Below are 16435 nucleotides of genomic sequence, written 5' to 3' on the forward strand. Positions count from 1 at the left end.
TGCACATGTATTACGTTCCATGGATCTAAATTAGGATATGTCGGCTTTTCCCCTCAAACTACTCTATTGTTTGTAAGAAAAGTCAATTTTTTTTAACTTTGTAAAATAAATATTCTCAGATTCTCCCCCATTATTGCCAAAAATATAAGCCTCACACAGTTCTGGGATGGACGCAGAGAGGGTTTCCAGGCACTTCTCTTTGCAACCTTTATATTTTTCTTTTTTCTTTCTTTTTTTTTCTGGACTCTATAAATAAAGTGGAGATAGTCCTGCAGAAAGGGAGAGGGGCCTGCACCCCTTGCTGGCAGGCGGCTGCAGCTCCTCCCACCTCGTCCGTGCCCTATTTGCACACAAACTGGTCCACGATCTCTGTGCACAACTTGCATTTCACGTAGCAGCACCAGTGGAACTTGCAGTGGCAGCGCTCTCGCTGCACCGTCTTGAACTGGTCGTAGCCCCGGCCGCAGCACATGAGTTCACAGCCGTCCATGCCCTCCGAGGTCTTATTGCACAGGCGGCCCTGGGTGCCCAGGGAGCCGGTGCTCTCGTTGCGCACGCAGTAGTCGGGGCTGGGGTCGATGTACACCAGGTCGTGGATGGTGGGGGCGTTGAAGCGGCTGTTCACCTGCACCAGCTTGCCCCGGCTGTTGAGCTTCATGGCGGCGGCGCTGTCGTATTTCTCCTTCAGGGCGTCGCCCACCTTGCGGAAATCGGCGAGCTGCAGCCAGCAGGTCTTCAGGCTGCAGGAGCCGGAGACGCCGTGGCACTTACAGGCCACGTCAGCCAGGTTGTACACCGTCTGCAGGGGAGAGGAGAAAGAACCATGATCAAAGACTAGCACGGCTGTGAGAGCATTTATACCCCTCATCTACTGCCCTCTGTCATATTCCCACTGGCCCCTCCACAGTATTCACCTTAGCATCCTCTCCCCTCCTCCTATTCAGTGGGAAGGATGAGTCAGCTGACAACCCATGCACCCCCAGCACCCCAAAGAACTCTTTGGGGTGCTGACAACCCGTGCACCCCAGGAGGAGGAGGAGGAGAGTCTCACCAGCCTCTCCCCACAACAGAGACAGCCACAACAGCACACACGGCCCAGACAGCAGCATCACTCAGGCTGCACTCAAATTTTAGGAATTCGCTCTCACGCCAGCAAAGGATTTTGCTGTTTCATTGAGAAATGTAAAACATCTCCCTATTTTCTATCTGAGTAACTCTCCCTATTGATCTCTGCTTGAGGCTGCAATTAGGGAAAGAGTTAAGATTCCTCTTGCTCCTGGCTCAGCTGCAGTTGATTGTCTACTCTTGGCTCGGCATCCTCCTCCTATCCCAAACAGTGCTCTGGAAGAGAGACTTCATCCAAGAAGAAACCCCCAAACACCTATGGGTGGGAGTCAGAGCTACATAGCAATATCCTCTTTACAAAGCTTTGGCAGGGAAACCTCAGTCATTTGCCCTGTACAAATAAAATAAGAGTCAGTGTTGACACTGCCCCAAAAATCCTGGGGTCTGACACATTAGATGATACTGTAGACAGCTTCCACCCAGCAGTTACAGAGTCTTAACACTGCCAAATGGCACTGCACAGATGAGGCTGAGGAAGGAAAAAACTCCTCAAGTCTCCGTAAGCAACTGTGAAAGTGTCATTTTTCTTCTTGCTAATAGTAATTGGCCTGTCCATTGCTCTCAGACAGCCTCCTCTTACATTTAAATACTATTAATTTTCAATTATCTTTCATCCTTCTTCAGCTTAGAACACAAGTGCAAAGTCTCAGCTGACTATTGTTGGCACTTCAAGCTCTAGGAAAATAATGATTTTGGCTCTTCATATTCAGACTATTAAAAAAAGTTTACACCCATTCATTTTTGAGATTAAAGAAACCATGAAGACATGTTCAACCACAGAAGCCCATGTTTTCCAATAGCATAGAGAAGTTTTTCACATACTCTTAAGCTAGGAAAAGAAAAAGAACTCAGAACAATCTTATGGCACAATTCCAGCCTGGGAAGCCCAGCACACCCCTCTTCCTTCCAACCCACACTGTCCTGGTTGGAAATACCAACTAATAAAATTCTGTTCTACAGAGAATCCACAGCGAGCAGGGCACTTTTCATGAAACAATACAGAGGGAAACACAAGACGCTTTGGTCCCAGCCTCCCCCATGAGGAAAGCAACCGGACTGTCAGACAACCAAAAGCAACACCAACTCTTGTGCTCCCCACCCACCCACACCCCGTATTTGCCGTTTTCTCGTTTTGTGCGTCAAAACAAAGACAAGCCACAGTGGCTGCTCTACGCCCTGCTGAACCACTTTTTTCCCCAAAAAGAAGGGATGAGGAGGAGCGTGGAGGAACACGCTGTGTTGCAGACACTCACTCTTCTGCCGGCCTCGTTGTTGTGCAGGTTCATCATGATGCGGGCGCTCTCGTAGGAGCCTCGCTGGTAAACTCGCTCGCGCTCACGCGCGTCCACGAACTCCTTGGCGAAGCGATATCCGTACTCGATGTTGTCCCCGCAGCCGCCCCACAGCCAGTCCCGGGGCAGGTCCTTGGGCCGCGCGGCGCGGCTGCAGCCGCAGGAGGACAGCTCGCCCTCCCGGCAGGCGCGGCTCATGGCATTGACCACGCCGGCCGCGCTCACCGCGTAGGTGAACGCCGTCTCCCGGCTGCCTGCACGGAGACACAAGCAGGGTTAGGGGACAGCCACCACTCCCAGCCAAAGGCTCTCCAGAGCCACCAAGTTCACTCACATGGTAAAAGGGAGAGTAACCCTGAACCATGCTGCCCAAAACATCCTCACTCTCTAAGAACCAAGCCAACCCAAGCCATGTGAGCACACATGGTTTGTCAAGAGCAGAAATCACTTCTCTTTCATGCTGGTGAACGCCCGGATGGAAGTGCAGAGTGGAGGTGGGTAAGAGCCATGAGGCCAGCGGGGCCAAAGCAGCCATGCCTGCATGTGAGGAGAGGGAAGGGTAACAGGCTCTCTGTCCTTCAGAAGAAAGAGATGTTAAATACAACTTTTAAAAGTCTGGTTCTTAAATTACTACTTCTCAAACGTGATTGATGCACTTCACCCACCTATTCCATTTATTTAAAGTTCAAGCAATTTATGAAGTCTCCTAGTATCAAAAGAAACACGCAGCAGAATAACACACAACTTTTCACCCTACACATTAGCCAGACACTTCTGGAGGAGACTATTTAAAACTAACAACAACCTGTGCTGGTTATTATCCACCACTTCAGCTCTTGTGAATATGGCAAGGAAGCCCATGGACAATCATTTTTACAAATTACAGGGAAGAAAAAACCCTTGGCACGAGGTGGCCTTGAAGGTTTTCTCCTGCATCTGGTGCCCTTAAATGGAAATGGAAAACCTCAAGTTTCCAGCTTTCGTTAAGAAAAAGTTACAATACCCATAATGTAAGACATAGCCACATACCATCCTATTGACAGTATCAGATCCCACCTCATTTAAGTTTCTGACTTCCAATCACTTTTCCAAGGGTGCTGCAAGTTCTGAGTACAACTAGCAAAGCTTGCAGATAAACACACACAAAACTTGCACCAGAGAGCAACACTTGAAGTTTGTTTTTCTCCTTAAGAGACAGTATCCCAATGGGTCGTTTCCAAGAAAGATTCTTGGAATGACTAAGAATAGACTAAATATTTTTTTTCTGTTTATATGATTTAAGTTTTATTCCTAATCTTTAGTCTAATCAATAGATCTAGCTAGCTTTTAGTCTTGGTTTTACGTGATTTTACTTAGGGAACATCATTGGCCTTTGAAAAACTAGGATTTTTTCCTAGATTAGAAGTTAAGAGACTGTTTTGGGCAAGTCAGATACATTCAGACAGCAACATTTTAGGCAAAATCTCTTTGTACAAGATGTATCATGACAGGTCAAATCTAATAGGAGCTTTCAAGCACTTCTGAAACATAAATAATTTGAAGTCTGGTTCATATTTAACATCAAGATGACACCAAGATCAGAGCAGCTTTGTTAATACAACAGCTGTCATCCACTGGATTAATTTTAGTAATAGATGCTGGGTTTAAATGGGAAAAATCAGAAATCTTATGTTAGGAAAGAAGAGACTTAAGGAAGATCAGAAGCACTTTGCCACCTTACAATAGTCTATACTCACAGACACCTGCTCTTGGAAGTATCTACATGAATTGTGGGTATAAAGGGTTACAGGAGTAGCATTTTCAGTTAAAAAAAATATTGGCTTTATGTGGTGACTTAAGCCTTGCATCTACTGCAAACTATAGCAGGGGGAACCTCATATGGATTTTAATGTTCCCGTTTGCTCTGTAACACACATTTTTGGATTAATTCCTTAAGCAAAATTTCCACTATATTGAGAGGAAAGAAACGTGGTCTGCTTCGGACCACAGGACTCGCCTCTTCCATTCCATTTTTGTTCTTTTGCATGTTTAGTTAACTCATGCTTTCACGTGGTTAACTCTGCCACTTATTGCGGGATTTAAACTCATAAAGCTGACTATTTTTGACTAGTTTTCATTATTAACCTGGAACAAATTTTAAAGAACTTACTCTCAGTGGGAAGGAGAAGGAAAGGCTTGGGCACAGGAAGGAGAGTTGCCCTGCAAGTTCCCTCCTTGAGCATTTAGGCAAATTATAAAATAGCATCAGCTGCTGAAGTACACTTCAAGCCAACACTGCCTCAAGTCATCGACCCCAGGAACACATTAAGAGTGATGGCTCCACACAGATGAGTTACTCTGAGTTTTCTTTTTTTTCCTTCTTTTTTCAGTCTTTAGGCACAACTGTGCTTTCCTTCACTGTCAAACATATCTGTCTTTTCCCACAGTCCAGGATTTCTCTCTATTGTAGCCATGGCAAGCAAACACACATTCCAAACACGTTCGAGTCCCCTCTCTCCCATATATATAAAACATAGAAATGGAACTGTTCAATATACACACACTGTAGGAAGCCACCCACAGAGCAAGGCGCTGAGCTTTACACTCGATCTGAATAAGTCTGCAAGAACAGGACCTTTTTTTTTTTTTATACCTGAACATAAGATACAAAATGTTCTTTGTCTTGCATTTTAAAAGCATTCAACATCAGGCTGAAGGCAGAATAAGCTGGACCCCAACCACATGGAGCTGTAGGGGGAGGATCCAGTGATTTTGTCTCCTGTTAGCACTCAGCTATGTGTGCAAAGCCCATGTGCAGCCTGCCCAGGGCTGGCCACAGAGCCAGGAGACGGCAGCGAGCACCGTGGCCTGACCTGGGAACCAGCACCCAAGGAGAGCAGGGCAGAACACAGGCCCTAAAATTTTACAGTTCAATAAGCCACAGAGCAAGTTTCCAAACCCAAGGGCAGGTTTATTTGTACAGCTTTAGCTAACTGCAGGGTAAATCCTGGAAGAAAGACTGTCCATTGACACACGGGGCCGTGGCTGTGCCGGCAGGCAGCGCCGTGCCCGGGAACTCTCTGGGGCGCAACCAAGGGCACGTGGCAAAATCTCCCAAACAATGTGCACTCAGAGCCTGCACCCTGCACTGCTGGGAGCAAGGGCTACCTGACAGCCCAGCACACAGGGCATGGCAGGCTGAAGTCAATGGAATCAGGCTCTGAAAGTGCCCACCTTTACCTCCACACAGAGGAACAGCAACTGGTGTTGAGGGTCAGCATGAAATACTACAACTCCTACACCTCCTCCTTCCTTGCTCTCACTGAATACACTCTTCATGCTCTAACTCCTGAATATGGCTATTAACCTTGCTTCCATCTGCAATTAGAGTAAGTGGCTTAATTACATGATGAATTGCTGTGTAGACATCAGCTAATACAGTCATATCCAGCAAAAGGGTGCGGCAAAGTTATTTCACTTGAAAGGAGCCACCTTTAAAGAGATCTGTCATACTTGGGGAGGGCAGAAATATTGATTCCAGAGACAGACACCACAAATCACGGGCCCCATCCTGTACACTCCTTCACACCAACAGTCCCCCTGAGCTAATTTTCACTTGCTTGGATAATAAATAAGGGCTGAAGGATGAAGGCTTCAGTTTTAAACAGATTAATTTTCTGACATTTTTAGATTACTGGAACAGAGAGTTGTACAGAAGAAGTTTGCTTTCATGTTTTTACACTTTTGCTTGGGTAAGGCAAAGAAAAAAACCAAACACTATAGAGGGTTAATAATGTGCTTTAAAAAGCCTAGGGAAGGTTGTTTATCTAAAATCAAATGTTCCAATTCAGTACTTTCATGCAATAGATTTTTTTCTATTTGTCTGACAATCTCCAAATAAAAACTTCTTTTAACAAAAACTGAGACCAAATGTGAATTGGTGCATTCCTTCAACTTTAACTGGAGTCAGCCCATTTACAGAAAAACCCAGACTGAGACCGATTTTAAAACTTTTTCTTTTACTAAAGCAGGACAGAAAAACACTGCCATAAAAGCTTTGCTTTACAACCCCAACTAAAAAGCAGTGTTGTGTTTGCCAGTGTACTGCTCACTACTTAAAAAATCACAAGTGTCACCCAGAAAAGTAGGCATTTTTCAGTTGATTACACAAAATCAGCAATCTGCCTTGAAAAAGTCAGAGGAAGGTTTCACATGGACCCCGTTGAACAGCATTGGTTAAAATTTTGCCAAGGACTTTAAAATACTATGAGGTCCTTAAGTGCCAAGAAAGGCAGGCAGCACATGAGCACTGGAGAAGGCCATTTCAAAGAGGATCTGATAGGGGAATGGTCAGGTATCTACCAAACTGTGATAAGATGTTAAACAAGAATCTGTCTCTCACCAGCAACGTGATTCCATCAAATGTCAGTTACAAGGACAATCACACATTTTACCATGATAGAACTGATCTCATGAAAATTACCCTGCTACAGCAATTTAAAAATAAATCTGTTTTCTCTAAAAAGAGAGAAAAAATACTGTATGTGGAAATAAGCAAGGAGGAATTGCCTATAAACACTAATCGACAGAGCAGCAATTTTCAGTTAATCTCTGGACCAAGAGCGATTATTATCCAGCTGCTAACTTTGGAACTAGACATGGACATCTTTAATTTTATAAGACGCTGCTGGCTTTAATTCTTGTAGGTTGCCTTTATTTTGTCTCAGGTTTTCTAAAAAAGAGATTTCAGGGCCTCATTTTCCTTTCTCCCCTATTCCCATATGCAAATATATATTCCTGCTTTGTTTTCCAAGACATATGGCTGGACAGTGGTGGGAAATCACCTCCAGCTAAAAATAATCCAGCTCCTTTGCCAACTTTTAGAAACACTTGATTGTATACAGTACTCAGTAAGAACCTGGCAAGAGATTCAAGTGCAGAACAGTGTGTGCCATACATATCCTTAGACAAGAGTTTAATCATAAAGATGTTGCTTCCTACCTATCTGCATGACTCTGCCAAAAACAGAGTTGTTGTCCACAGTGCTGCAATTCCATCTTCTATGTCTGAATTGATACTGGCACTCCTTAATGCCCGTCTTTGCACCCTCTCCAATGAACTGCATATGGTCCTGATACAACTGGCAGAGTTTCTTCTGTCCTTGGGAAAGCCCTGCTAGCTGGCTACACAGTGGCTGGGCTCCTATAATATACACCTCTGACATCTGAACAGGGTTCATGGGGTTCATGGGGTTCATCCCTAAAGACCTGCACAAAGAAAGATTTGCATTAATAAACAGAAGACTTCAAAATAAAATAAAGCAATTAAAAAAAGAATCTGTAAATCCCAGACAGAACTGTATCTTATACGTGAGTATACAACTCCTGGTTTTGTTAACAAGTGAGGAAAAACCCCACACTTAAATAAGAAACTTTTGTTTTAAGAACAGGACAGAAGTTACTAGTTTCCATCCATGTGGTTATCACCATACATTAAAGACTGCAGTACGACACAGACTTGGAAGACTTGCATCTAGGCAGTCTTTTACCAGCTTAAATTGACACAGTAAAAAAACCAGAAGCTCCAAACAATTGCAAGGCCAGGAAAATAAATAAAGCAAAAATGAAAAAAGCTCTCCAAATCCCCATTTATCTTAACACATATTTTATACTGAAGTCTGGGTTTTTCAATCTGATCTATTATAAACAAATAGGGAAACCTTTAGCAAGCCAGAAATTAGAAACTTGCTACAGACTATGTCTAGCTTCTTCCAAATGACAACACTGAAACATACAGGCAAGTATATTAATTGTAAACAAAATCAACTTTGTTTTCTTAATTCTTGAAGTGCTCTTCACATGATACATTTCAATTAAAAAGTAGCTATTAATCCAAAAGGCATCACTGGAAAAAGCAGAGAAACACCTATTTCAAGAACTCTCAACATTGCACACCATACAGATAATTTGCCAAAGCAGGAATTTAAACATACTCCTTTGTAACGAAATATATTTGTAAACATTTCAGTTACAGAACACTTCAAGCTGAAACTTTAAGTTTTTCCTTGCAAATCAGCATTTTCTCTTGTACATGCATAGCATCTAATGTAAGGGAGTTGAAATGTCTCTTTTAAAAGAAAAAAACAATTATAGCAATTTAAAGATGATAAAATTCATAGAGGATCTACCAGACAGCATTCTAAAAACTGTGTTTTACAAGACGAGACGTTGCACATTTATCCTTACTCGACAGACCCGTTCCTTCTACACAACATATTCCAACCAGCACACTTCTCCCCTGCTGCCTCGCTCCGGCCGCGCTCCCGCAGAAACAAAGTACAGAAGAAGCACAGAGACATTGAAGCAAGCAAATCTTGACACCCCCTTTCAAAACCAAGTCGATACGAGATGCTTACCACCAAGAGCTGGCTTCTATTACAACCTGGGTAAAAGAGGAGAAAACGGCCAGAGCCACTACGAGGTACTGAGAAGCCATTGTACTGCCAACTGTCCCCACAGCACCTCCGTGGATTAATACTGCACTGGATTTCTAGAGGGGGGAGAAAAAGGATCAGATTGTTTATTGCTTCTCAGACCATTTTCGAGCATTCAAGTTTAAACAACGGAAGTCTCCGGGCCCCTTTTAACTTGACTCTGACTCGCCGGCCCTTCTCCCCGCCGAGGCTCTGGTGCCAGACACAGGCACGTCGCAGCTCCCGCTCCACCGGGCAGAACCCACCCCGCCAGCCCCCACCCCCCCGCGGACACCGCCTTCCCGGGGCGCCCGCCCGTCCCTCTGCCCCGGCCCCGCCGCTCCCGCACCCCGCCCGCCGCGGCACGGCACGGCACGGCACGGACCAGGCGCAACAGCCGCTCCGGACACGGGACCCATCCCCGCTGCCCCGGGGCTACAGCGACCCGCGGGCCGGGCATTACCCCATGGCTGGACACGAAAGGCTCACGGCTGGCTAAAGGCGGCTTCAGGTTTGCGAAGCGAGCCCGACAGGGAGGGGGGCCGGTGCCTCGAGGGGTCGGTGCCGCGGGGGCCCCGAGGGCTCCCGCCCGGGGATGGTGCGGCCGGTCCTCGCCCTTCTCCGTCGTCCCCTAAAACATCTCGGCACAGCCTCGGGGCTCCCACCCTCCGCGATCGCCGAGGCAGCCCGAGCTCCGCGCTGGCACCGCGGTGACTGCACCGACGGCAGCCCCGGGACCGGTACCGGCCCGGGGAGGTACCAGGAGCGACAAGGAGCAGCTCCGCGTCCTGACCCGGACCCTGCAACAACCGGGATGCCGTCTTGGAAGTCGAACGCTTCCCCCGACAGGTCCCGCGATCACCGTCTGGTCCTCACACGGGACTCTCTCACTCTCTCCCTAGAGCCATTCCTGGGGTTGATTTCCCCTCCCCTCGGAAGGAGAAAAAAAAAAAAAAAAAAAAAAAAAAAAAACATTTCGACACTTGGGGGCTCCCTATTCCCTATTCATTCTCCAAAGGCCCTTAACGCTGAATTGAAGGTGTTCTTAATTCTAATTTATTTCTGTTTGCGAAGGGCCGGGAGGAGCGGAGCGCTGGCAGCGGGGCCGGACACGGAACCTGCCCGGGCACACGCGGGGGAGCTGCCGCAGCCTGGGGACCCCCATGCGCCGCTCCCCGACACTGCTCGGGGGGTGCAGCGCGGGGGCGAAGCCTGCCCGCGCCGTGCGGGTTAAACACCCCCTGCCGCGGGAGATGAGCCCCGCAAATCCCCGCTGCTGGGGTGGGTAAATGGGGCCGGTCTCCTGCAGGAGAAAGAGCCCGCCCGCCCCACGGGGGCTCAGTCCCGGCGAAGGTGCGAACGCCGAGGGCGCGCTGAGCGAGGGACGAGGCGAAGCGAGGTGTGCGCGGGGCAAGCCGCGACACCCAACAGCGCCCGACGCCGGGCTCTTTTCATCTTGCTACTTCTCCAAGTAATGACAGCAACAAAGGAGCGCCACGAAAGGGCCCGAGCCCAGAGGAGGTCGGAGACGCCGGTGCCCATGCGGGACAGCTGTGCTCGGCCCAGCAGTGAGGCCGGGCGGCCGCGGAGGGAGCGGGGGCCCGGGACAGCGCCGGGAGCGGAGCGCTGCCCCCGCTGCAAGGCGCGGCCGGCAGGGTCAAAGGCCCCTGTCCCGCTGCAAGGGCCCGGTGCCCCCCGAGCCCGGCCGGAGCCCCGGGGAGCGGTGGCGTTCCGCTCCCAACAGGGGGCGGCCGCGCCCGGCGGCGCTGCCCTTCCGACGGCACCTCCGCGCCCCAGCGCCGCTGCCGCCGCCTCGCTGCGCGCACTGCGCCGAGCAGCCGGGCGGAGCAGGCACCTGCGCCTCGGACCGCGGCGAGCCCGGCCCCTCTGCACGCAGCAGCAGCTGACAAGGTACCACCAGAAACAACACCAAAAAATCCATCAGTAAAATAAAAAAAAAAAAAAAGGCAAAAAAGAAAAGAAAAAAAAAAAAAGCAGACTGCCCAGCAGCACGGAGCACTGGAGAGCAGGAGTGTGAGGCAGCGTGTTCAACTTTGTAGGGCCGCGGAGATTGGGTTTTGGTATTTAACGCACCCCATGCGGAGCCCGCGCTCCTTGCCGAGATGAAAAGAGAGGCTTTTACAGATCCTGCACCGCGGGATCGCCTCTGATCCTGTTTTACACGGGGTGTCTGGAAAGCCTGCGAAGGCATCTGGTTTTCTAGGAGCACTACCAGCGGGCAGGCAGCATCCAGAGCCCGGCTCCGGGGGGCTGTAAACCGCGGGAGGCGCAGCGGCTCCGCGGGGACCCCCCGGCCGCCCCCTGCGCCCCGCTGCGTCTTCACAGCCATTTGGAGGAGCCAGACCACGTCTCACGTTTGCAGGGAAAGGCACTGCTCGGGTCCCGGCCCAGCTCTTCCCACCGGAGGCGCAGAGGGGCTGTTTTCCCGGGGGTGAAGGCACATCGTGTCCTTCCCTCGGCGCCCGGGGACAGCCTCGCTCCTCGGCCCCGCTGAACTCCCCGTGACCCTCCGAGCGCAGCCCATTTACCATACAATTGACAATTAAAAACAAACAAACAACAAAAAGCCAACAGCCTTTCCAACATGGAGTCCTCGCAGCGCCAAGGGGACCCCGAGGAGCCGCGCTCCTCCGCGCTGACCCAGGCGGGACCCGCTGCAGATGCAGAGTGATAATCTCCAGAAACTGAGAATAAAATTAAATGGGGGGGGGTGGGGGCTGACTCCGGGTCCTCCGCTGGCCCCCAGCCAGTTCTACTTAAAGGTACAGGCCACCATTAGCGCCGACGTTGGGCTCCTCCATAGCGATCTTCCTCGGGAAAGTTTGGGAAGTTTGGAAAGATGTCTTTAAACTCGCGTTAGGAGCCGCTGCCAGAAAGATGCACCGGGACCCGGCGGGCAGAGCGAGCCCAGCAAGTGTCCCTGCGGCGGGCAGCCTCTCTTCGGGGGGAAATTTAAAAAGAGAAGGAAAACCAGAAAATACAAGAGCTTTTCCCAAGTGGGGAGCGGAACTCTCCGCGGTGGGTGAGAGCGCAGACATACGAGCACCCGGCGCTTGCCGAGGAGGGGAGGAGAGGCCGCCCCGCGCCGGGGCCCCGCACCTCGCCGAGCGCAGCCCACCCTGCGCGCCCGCGGCCCCTGCGGCGCGGAGCCCCCGCGCCCGTGCGGACTCACCTCCATCGCGCGGGATCCCCGAGCGGGAGCAGCCAAGTAATCCAAGCGGAGCAGGAGGAGAAACGGCGAGACGAAAGTAAAATCCTGGCTCGCAGGAGCCGGGCGGTATCGTCCCGAGCCGCGGCCGGGGGAGCGCGGGGGCCCGCGGAGCTGGCGGGGGGCGGCGGGCGAGCGGCCGCCCTGTCCGGCGCAAACCGAGCGTGTCCGACTGCGGAGCGGGGCACCAGTGCAGCCTTCTTTCCAAGGTCCATCAGCAATCGCAGTAATTAGGGCTTTCCACCAGCAGAAGAAGAAGGAGGTAAAAAAAAAAAAAAAGCCAAAAAAAAAAAAAGCCAACCCAACACACGCACACAGCGCCCGTGGGCGTGATTGTGCGGAAGCAAATAAAAATCTTCACAAGCGGCAGCGAAAGCGCCGCGGGCGACGATCCGTCCCACCAGCCCAGGTGGTGCCGCCGCGGGGCTCCCCGCGCTCCCACCCGGCTCCGCCGGCGCTCGGGCCGCCGACCGCCCCCTCCGCAGCTCGGCGCGGACCGGCCCGCGAGAGGGGGACGATGGAGCCGAGCGGGTGCAGGGCTCCCCCCTGCCCGCTCCCCTTCACTTGCTTAAAGGCTGGGCGGTGCAGAGCCGGGGGTCCGCCGCTGCAGAGCCATCCCGGGGCCGGCTCCCTCCATTTTACACTGAGAAGAAAAAGCCCAAACAGAAAAAGAAGTTTCTGCACAAGCGGGAAGGGGGAGGGGGGCTGTGCACGCGTTTGCCTGTCTTACGGGGCGACTGATCCTGCAAGGCGAGCAGGGGCAGGGGGAGGGGAGCAGTCCGGGCTTCAGGAGCTGCGGCTCCCCCAATCCATCGGTGCCAGAGGCGCCCAGCGCCGGGGAGCGGGATACGCGGGAGAGGAGCCGGGAGAGCAAGCCGGGGCAGGCGGCGTCGCGGCAGCCGACCCTTCCTCCGTGGGGCTCTGCCCCCGCCCGCTGCAGCCGGCCCCGCTCCCCCCGCGTCTCTCCCTCGCTCCTCTTCACCCCGCTGCTTAAAACTGCGAAAGAGAAAAAAAAAAAAAAGAAAAAAAAAAAAAAGAAGGAAAAAAAAAAAAAAAGTTAAGAGAGCCAACGGCAGCTGGAAAACTTTCTCGGCAGCGCATGCGCCCAGGGCCGGCCTATTGCAGACGGGGCTGGATTTTAAAGCTGTACGGCAGCGAGCGGGACCCGCGCGGCCCCGGGCGGGCGGCGAGAGCCCGCAGCGCGTGTGCCCGGCCCGGCCCGCATCACCGAGCCCTTCTCGCTGGTCAAGCTCGGGGTGAAGCCCCGTGAGGGCAAACTCTTCCTGCAAGGCAGTGCCCCGTGCGCCCATCCCGGCCGGCGGGGTGCGTGCGGGGGTGCGCGGCCCCTCGAGCACCGCCGGCTGCTCATGCTGGGCCGGGATGGGGGCACGTGTACACCCGTGTAACCCCGTGTGCACCCACACACGCACGCGTACACGCGTGTTCACCCACATACACACACGGGCTCTGCCGGGCCGGCCCCGCGGCGCTCCCCCTCGCACACATGTGCGCACAATGTGCGGAGCACATGGCCGCGCCGAGCGCCTGCCCGGCATTCCCGGCTCGGTGACAAGCCCTGCTTGTCGCCTGCTCCGAGGCGGCCGCGTGTGCCGCCTGCCAAAGCGGGGACCGAGCGAGCTCGACGGCTCGTGTTCCTACTCCTGCCGCGGCTTTTTGGCGCTGTAAATTTGGCAAGCTGTTGACAAAACTGTTTGGATTAAATCAAGTGAGACCCAATGAGAGCTACAGGGGAGAGGGGCTTCGCGGACCCTTTGCACCTCCCCGCTTTTTCTGCAGCCCTGGGGTTTTTATTGCACCTCTGCCGTCCCGTGTGCACCCAAGCACAGGAAATGGGAGCGTTCCCCCAGCCACGCCGTAACTCCGCAGTATTTCCCCTGCATCCGTCTGCAACTGCGGGTCCACGAGGGGATGCGGGGGAGGGGGCACATTATCAAAGCAGCCCTGGGAAATCCAACCAGGCTGCGAGAACAGCTCCGCTATCAATAAATGCATTCACTCCCTCAAAGCCATTCCAGTGCAAACAAAACCCCTTCAGGCGGCCGATGGGGGACAAGTCACATCCCGGCCGGCCCGAGCCGCTGCCCACCTGCTCCCGAGCCGAGAGCTCGTCCGCCCCGCCGGGGCGCTGCCCGCCAGGTAAGCGCAGCCTCCGGCGGCCCCGGGCCGGCTGCCCCCGATGGCCACGGCTCCCCCTGGGCCCTGCGCCCCCCGGGCCAGCCCCTCCGTCGCTCTGGCGGGCCCCGCTCCCCCCCAGCCCGCCCGGGGGTCGCCGAGAGGGGCCGAGCGGCGGCAGCGCGGGCGCGGAGCGGGAGCGGCGCGGAGCCCCTGGGGCCGCGGTGCGCAGGGCATCAGCCCGGCACTCCGCGACACCTGAGCGCCCCGGCGGGGCCCGAGGCCGCAGCATCGCTCCCGGCAGGTTTCTCTCATAGCCAAAGAGCCTTTCCATTAGGAATCCTCACTGCCCGGGCTGCTGTTCATTCCTCGGGACGCCTGGTGAGGAATTTATAAATTAGGTGTAGCACCGGGTCCAGGGAGGGGGAAGGAATAAGGGGGCTGTTCGTTTCTTTAAGAAGACCAACCTTAGTTTTATGCCTAGTAAATAATATTTTATTGCCTTTGGTTTACTGTGGCATTTCAATTATCCCCTTTAGGAGTCTGCAAACTGTGTAGGTTAAAGGTCATTTCTCAAATCACTAGAATTAGTAAGGAATAGCAGAAAACTGTAAAAGGGGGAGGAGCTGCGCAGTAAAACAAGAAAGATCGCCTGGAATAAACTAATAAAAAGCCCCGAGCTGTTTACCTCTCGCGTTTGTATTCCCGAACGATGTTTATCATCGTGTAATTGCATAATGTCATCGGGCACAGGAAAACGCCAAGCCCGGGATGATCCACACGGGCAGGGCTGTGAGCGGCAGCTTGGCAGTGGGGGAAGCCAACGCCAGATCATTTTCTGTGCTGGGATTCCTAGTCGCTGCCTTTAGAAAAAGAACTGAAGAGGGAATTTATAAATCACAGGCAAATTTTCAAGCTATGGCGCATATAAGTGGAAATAAAGGGCAGAAATCCAAACATCCTGCAAGGCTTTAAGAATTTTAATTTCTCCTCACTATTTAAAACAGCTGGGTGAAGCTAGAGGGGGCAGGAGGGAGAAGTATTGACAATGTTAGAGGCATTCATGCAGCCCAAGGTTTTGTTTTCCAGGTTTGTTAGTGATGGAGCTCTAAAGGTAACCAGAGAGTTGATCTGTCTGGCTTCACTGCCAACATCTGAAGAGTATTCTGGAGGAAAAAAAAATAAATTCTCAGGGTAATGTCATAAGAAGTGTGATGATATCACTGAATGCATAAACAGCAGAACCTCAGAAAGCAGCACTGCAGAATTTTGGAGATGTAGGTCTGTTACAGCTGTGTAATTCTCTGCAGGGCAGAAGTAAATAATTTCTGATCTTTTCGATGTGTTTCTGCCATTTTTCTGCAGGGTAATGCATTTTAACCAAGGAGTGGTCACATCAAAACCTTGCATGCCTGTGTTCATTGGAACATGTGGTGCTGTGTGATTTACATCTTTCCACCCCGGCCAGTGGCAGGGTGTTCCTCATGAAGAACCCATTTGGGAAACAGAACTTTCAAGGAAAGGAGGTGTTTTCCTATGTGTCTTTTTAGCTCATGATGGAATTTGAGTATATGGTGTAGGAATTGCATCTCACACTGAACCATAGTGAAGGCACAGCCCACGTGCTTTGGTGTCATTACAGTGAATCTGCTTCTTTAGGTGAGGGTCATACCCTAATGCCCATTTGACAGAGCAGAGATGTCACATCACTTCGAACGTGTAACCTGCACTCTGCCCACCAGACCATCTACTCCAGGGATGACTTTATTTTAAACTCCCAGGGATTTAGATGTAACTGCCTTGAAATCACATATGTACTTTCCTAAGGCTGCTTTCTTTCCCAAAAACATGCTGTTGCTTTTTTTCTACAGACCACCCTGTCATCCAAAAGATGGCTCGACTACAAAAGAAATGCTAAAGATGATAATTTTATGCCAAATCTTGCAATAAGTGTTATTTTCCTAATCCTCATCCAGTAGAGGCAAGGAACAGCATGGGAAACTCTCTTTTTAGACAATCATTCTATATTTCTAGCTTGCCTAAATTCTTAACAGACTTTGACAAGTTGAGAGACTAGAAGACAAAGAAAAAAGTATGGATGTGTGTCCATGTATGGATGTACCCTGCCCTGTTCCTTTCCCATCTCTCAAATCCCAAATTCATGACGCCAGTATATTTGGGAGCAGCAATAAACCACTAGAGAGG

The 16435-nt window shown here is 51.4% G+C and overlaps 1 protein-coding gene across 3 annotated transcripts; it reads right to left on the reverse strand.

Moving 5' to 3' along the window:
* Positions 1-240: 240 nt before the first annotated feature.
* On the reverse strand, positions 241-12350 carry WNT5A (Wnt family member 5A). 3 transcript variants are annotated; one of them, XM_039695365.1, is made up of 5 exons: positions 12062-12350; positions 8812-8945; positions 7398-7663; positions 2379-2671; positions 241-799 (listed from the first exon to the last, which is right to left on the reverse strand). In XM_039695365.1, the coding sequence occupies exons 1-5, from the start codon at positions 12065-12067 to the stop codon at positions 341-343; spliced, it is 1158 nt and encodes a 385-aa protein (XP_039551299.1). In that variant the 5' UTR covers positions 12068-12350; the 3' UTR covers positions 241-340. The 3 variants fall into 3 exon arrangements, with proteins under 3 accessions (XP_039551299.1, XP_039551301.1, XP_039551300.1); XM_039695367.1 differs by lacking the exon at positions 12062-12350 and adding an exon at positions 10534-10825 and having other exon boundaries at positions 8812-8947; XM_039695366.1 differs by lacking the exon at positions 12062-12350 and adding an exon at positions 9332-9798.
* Between the last annotated feature and the right edge of the window lie 4085 nt (positions 12351-16435).

This window comes from Passer montanus, unplaced genomic scaffold (genome assembly GCF_014805655.1).
Source record: "Passer montanus isolate IOZ18808 unplaced genomic scaffold, ASM1480565v1 scaffold9, whole genome shotgun sequence".
Taxonomy (NCBI): domain Eukaryota; kingdom Metazoa; phylum Chordata; class Aves; order Passeriformes; family Passeridae; genus Passer; species Passer montanus.

Excerpts from the sequence above, each read along its gene's own strand:
- WNT5A (XM_039695367.1), bottom strand. The coding sequence starts at position 10,810 with ATGGATTTTTTGGTGTTGTTTCTGGTGGTACCTTGTCAGCTGCTGCTG. Across the intron at positions 8,948-10,533 it reads GCCCTTGCAGCGGGACAGGG|AGAAATCCAGTGCAGTATTA; the intron begins GCCTTTGACCCT and ends TCTCCCCCCTCT. Across the intron at positions 800-2,378 it reads ACAACGAGGCCGGCAGAAGA|ACGGTGTACAACCTGGCTGA; the intron begins GTGAGTGTCTGC and ends TCTCCCCTGCAG.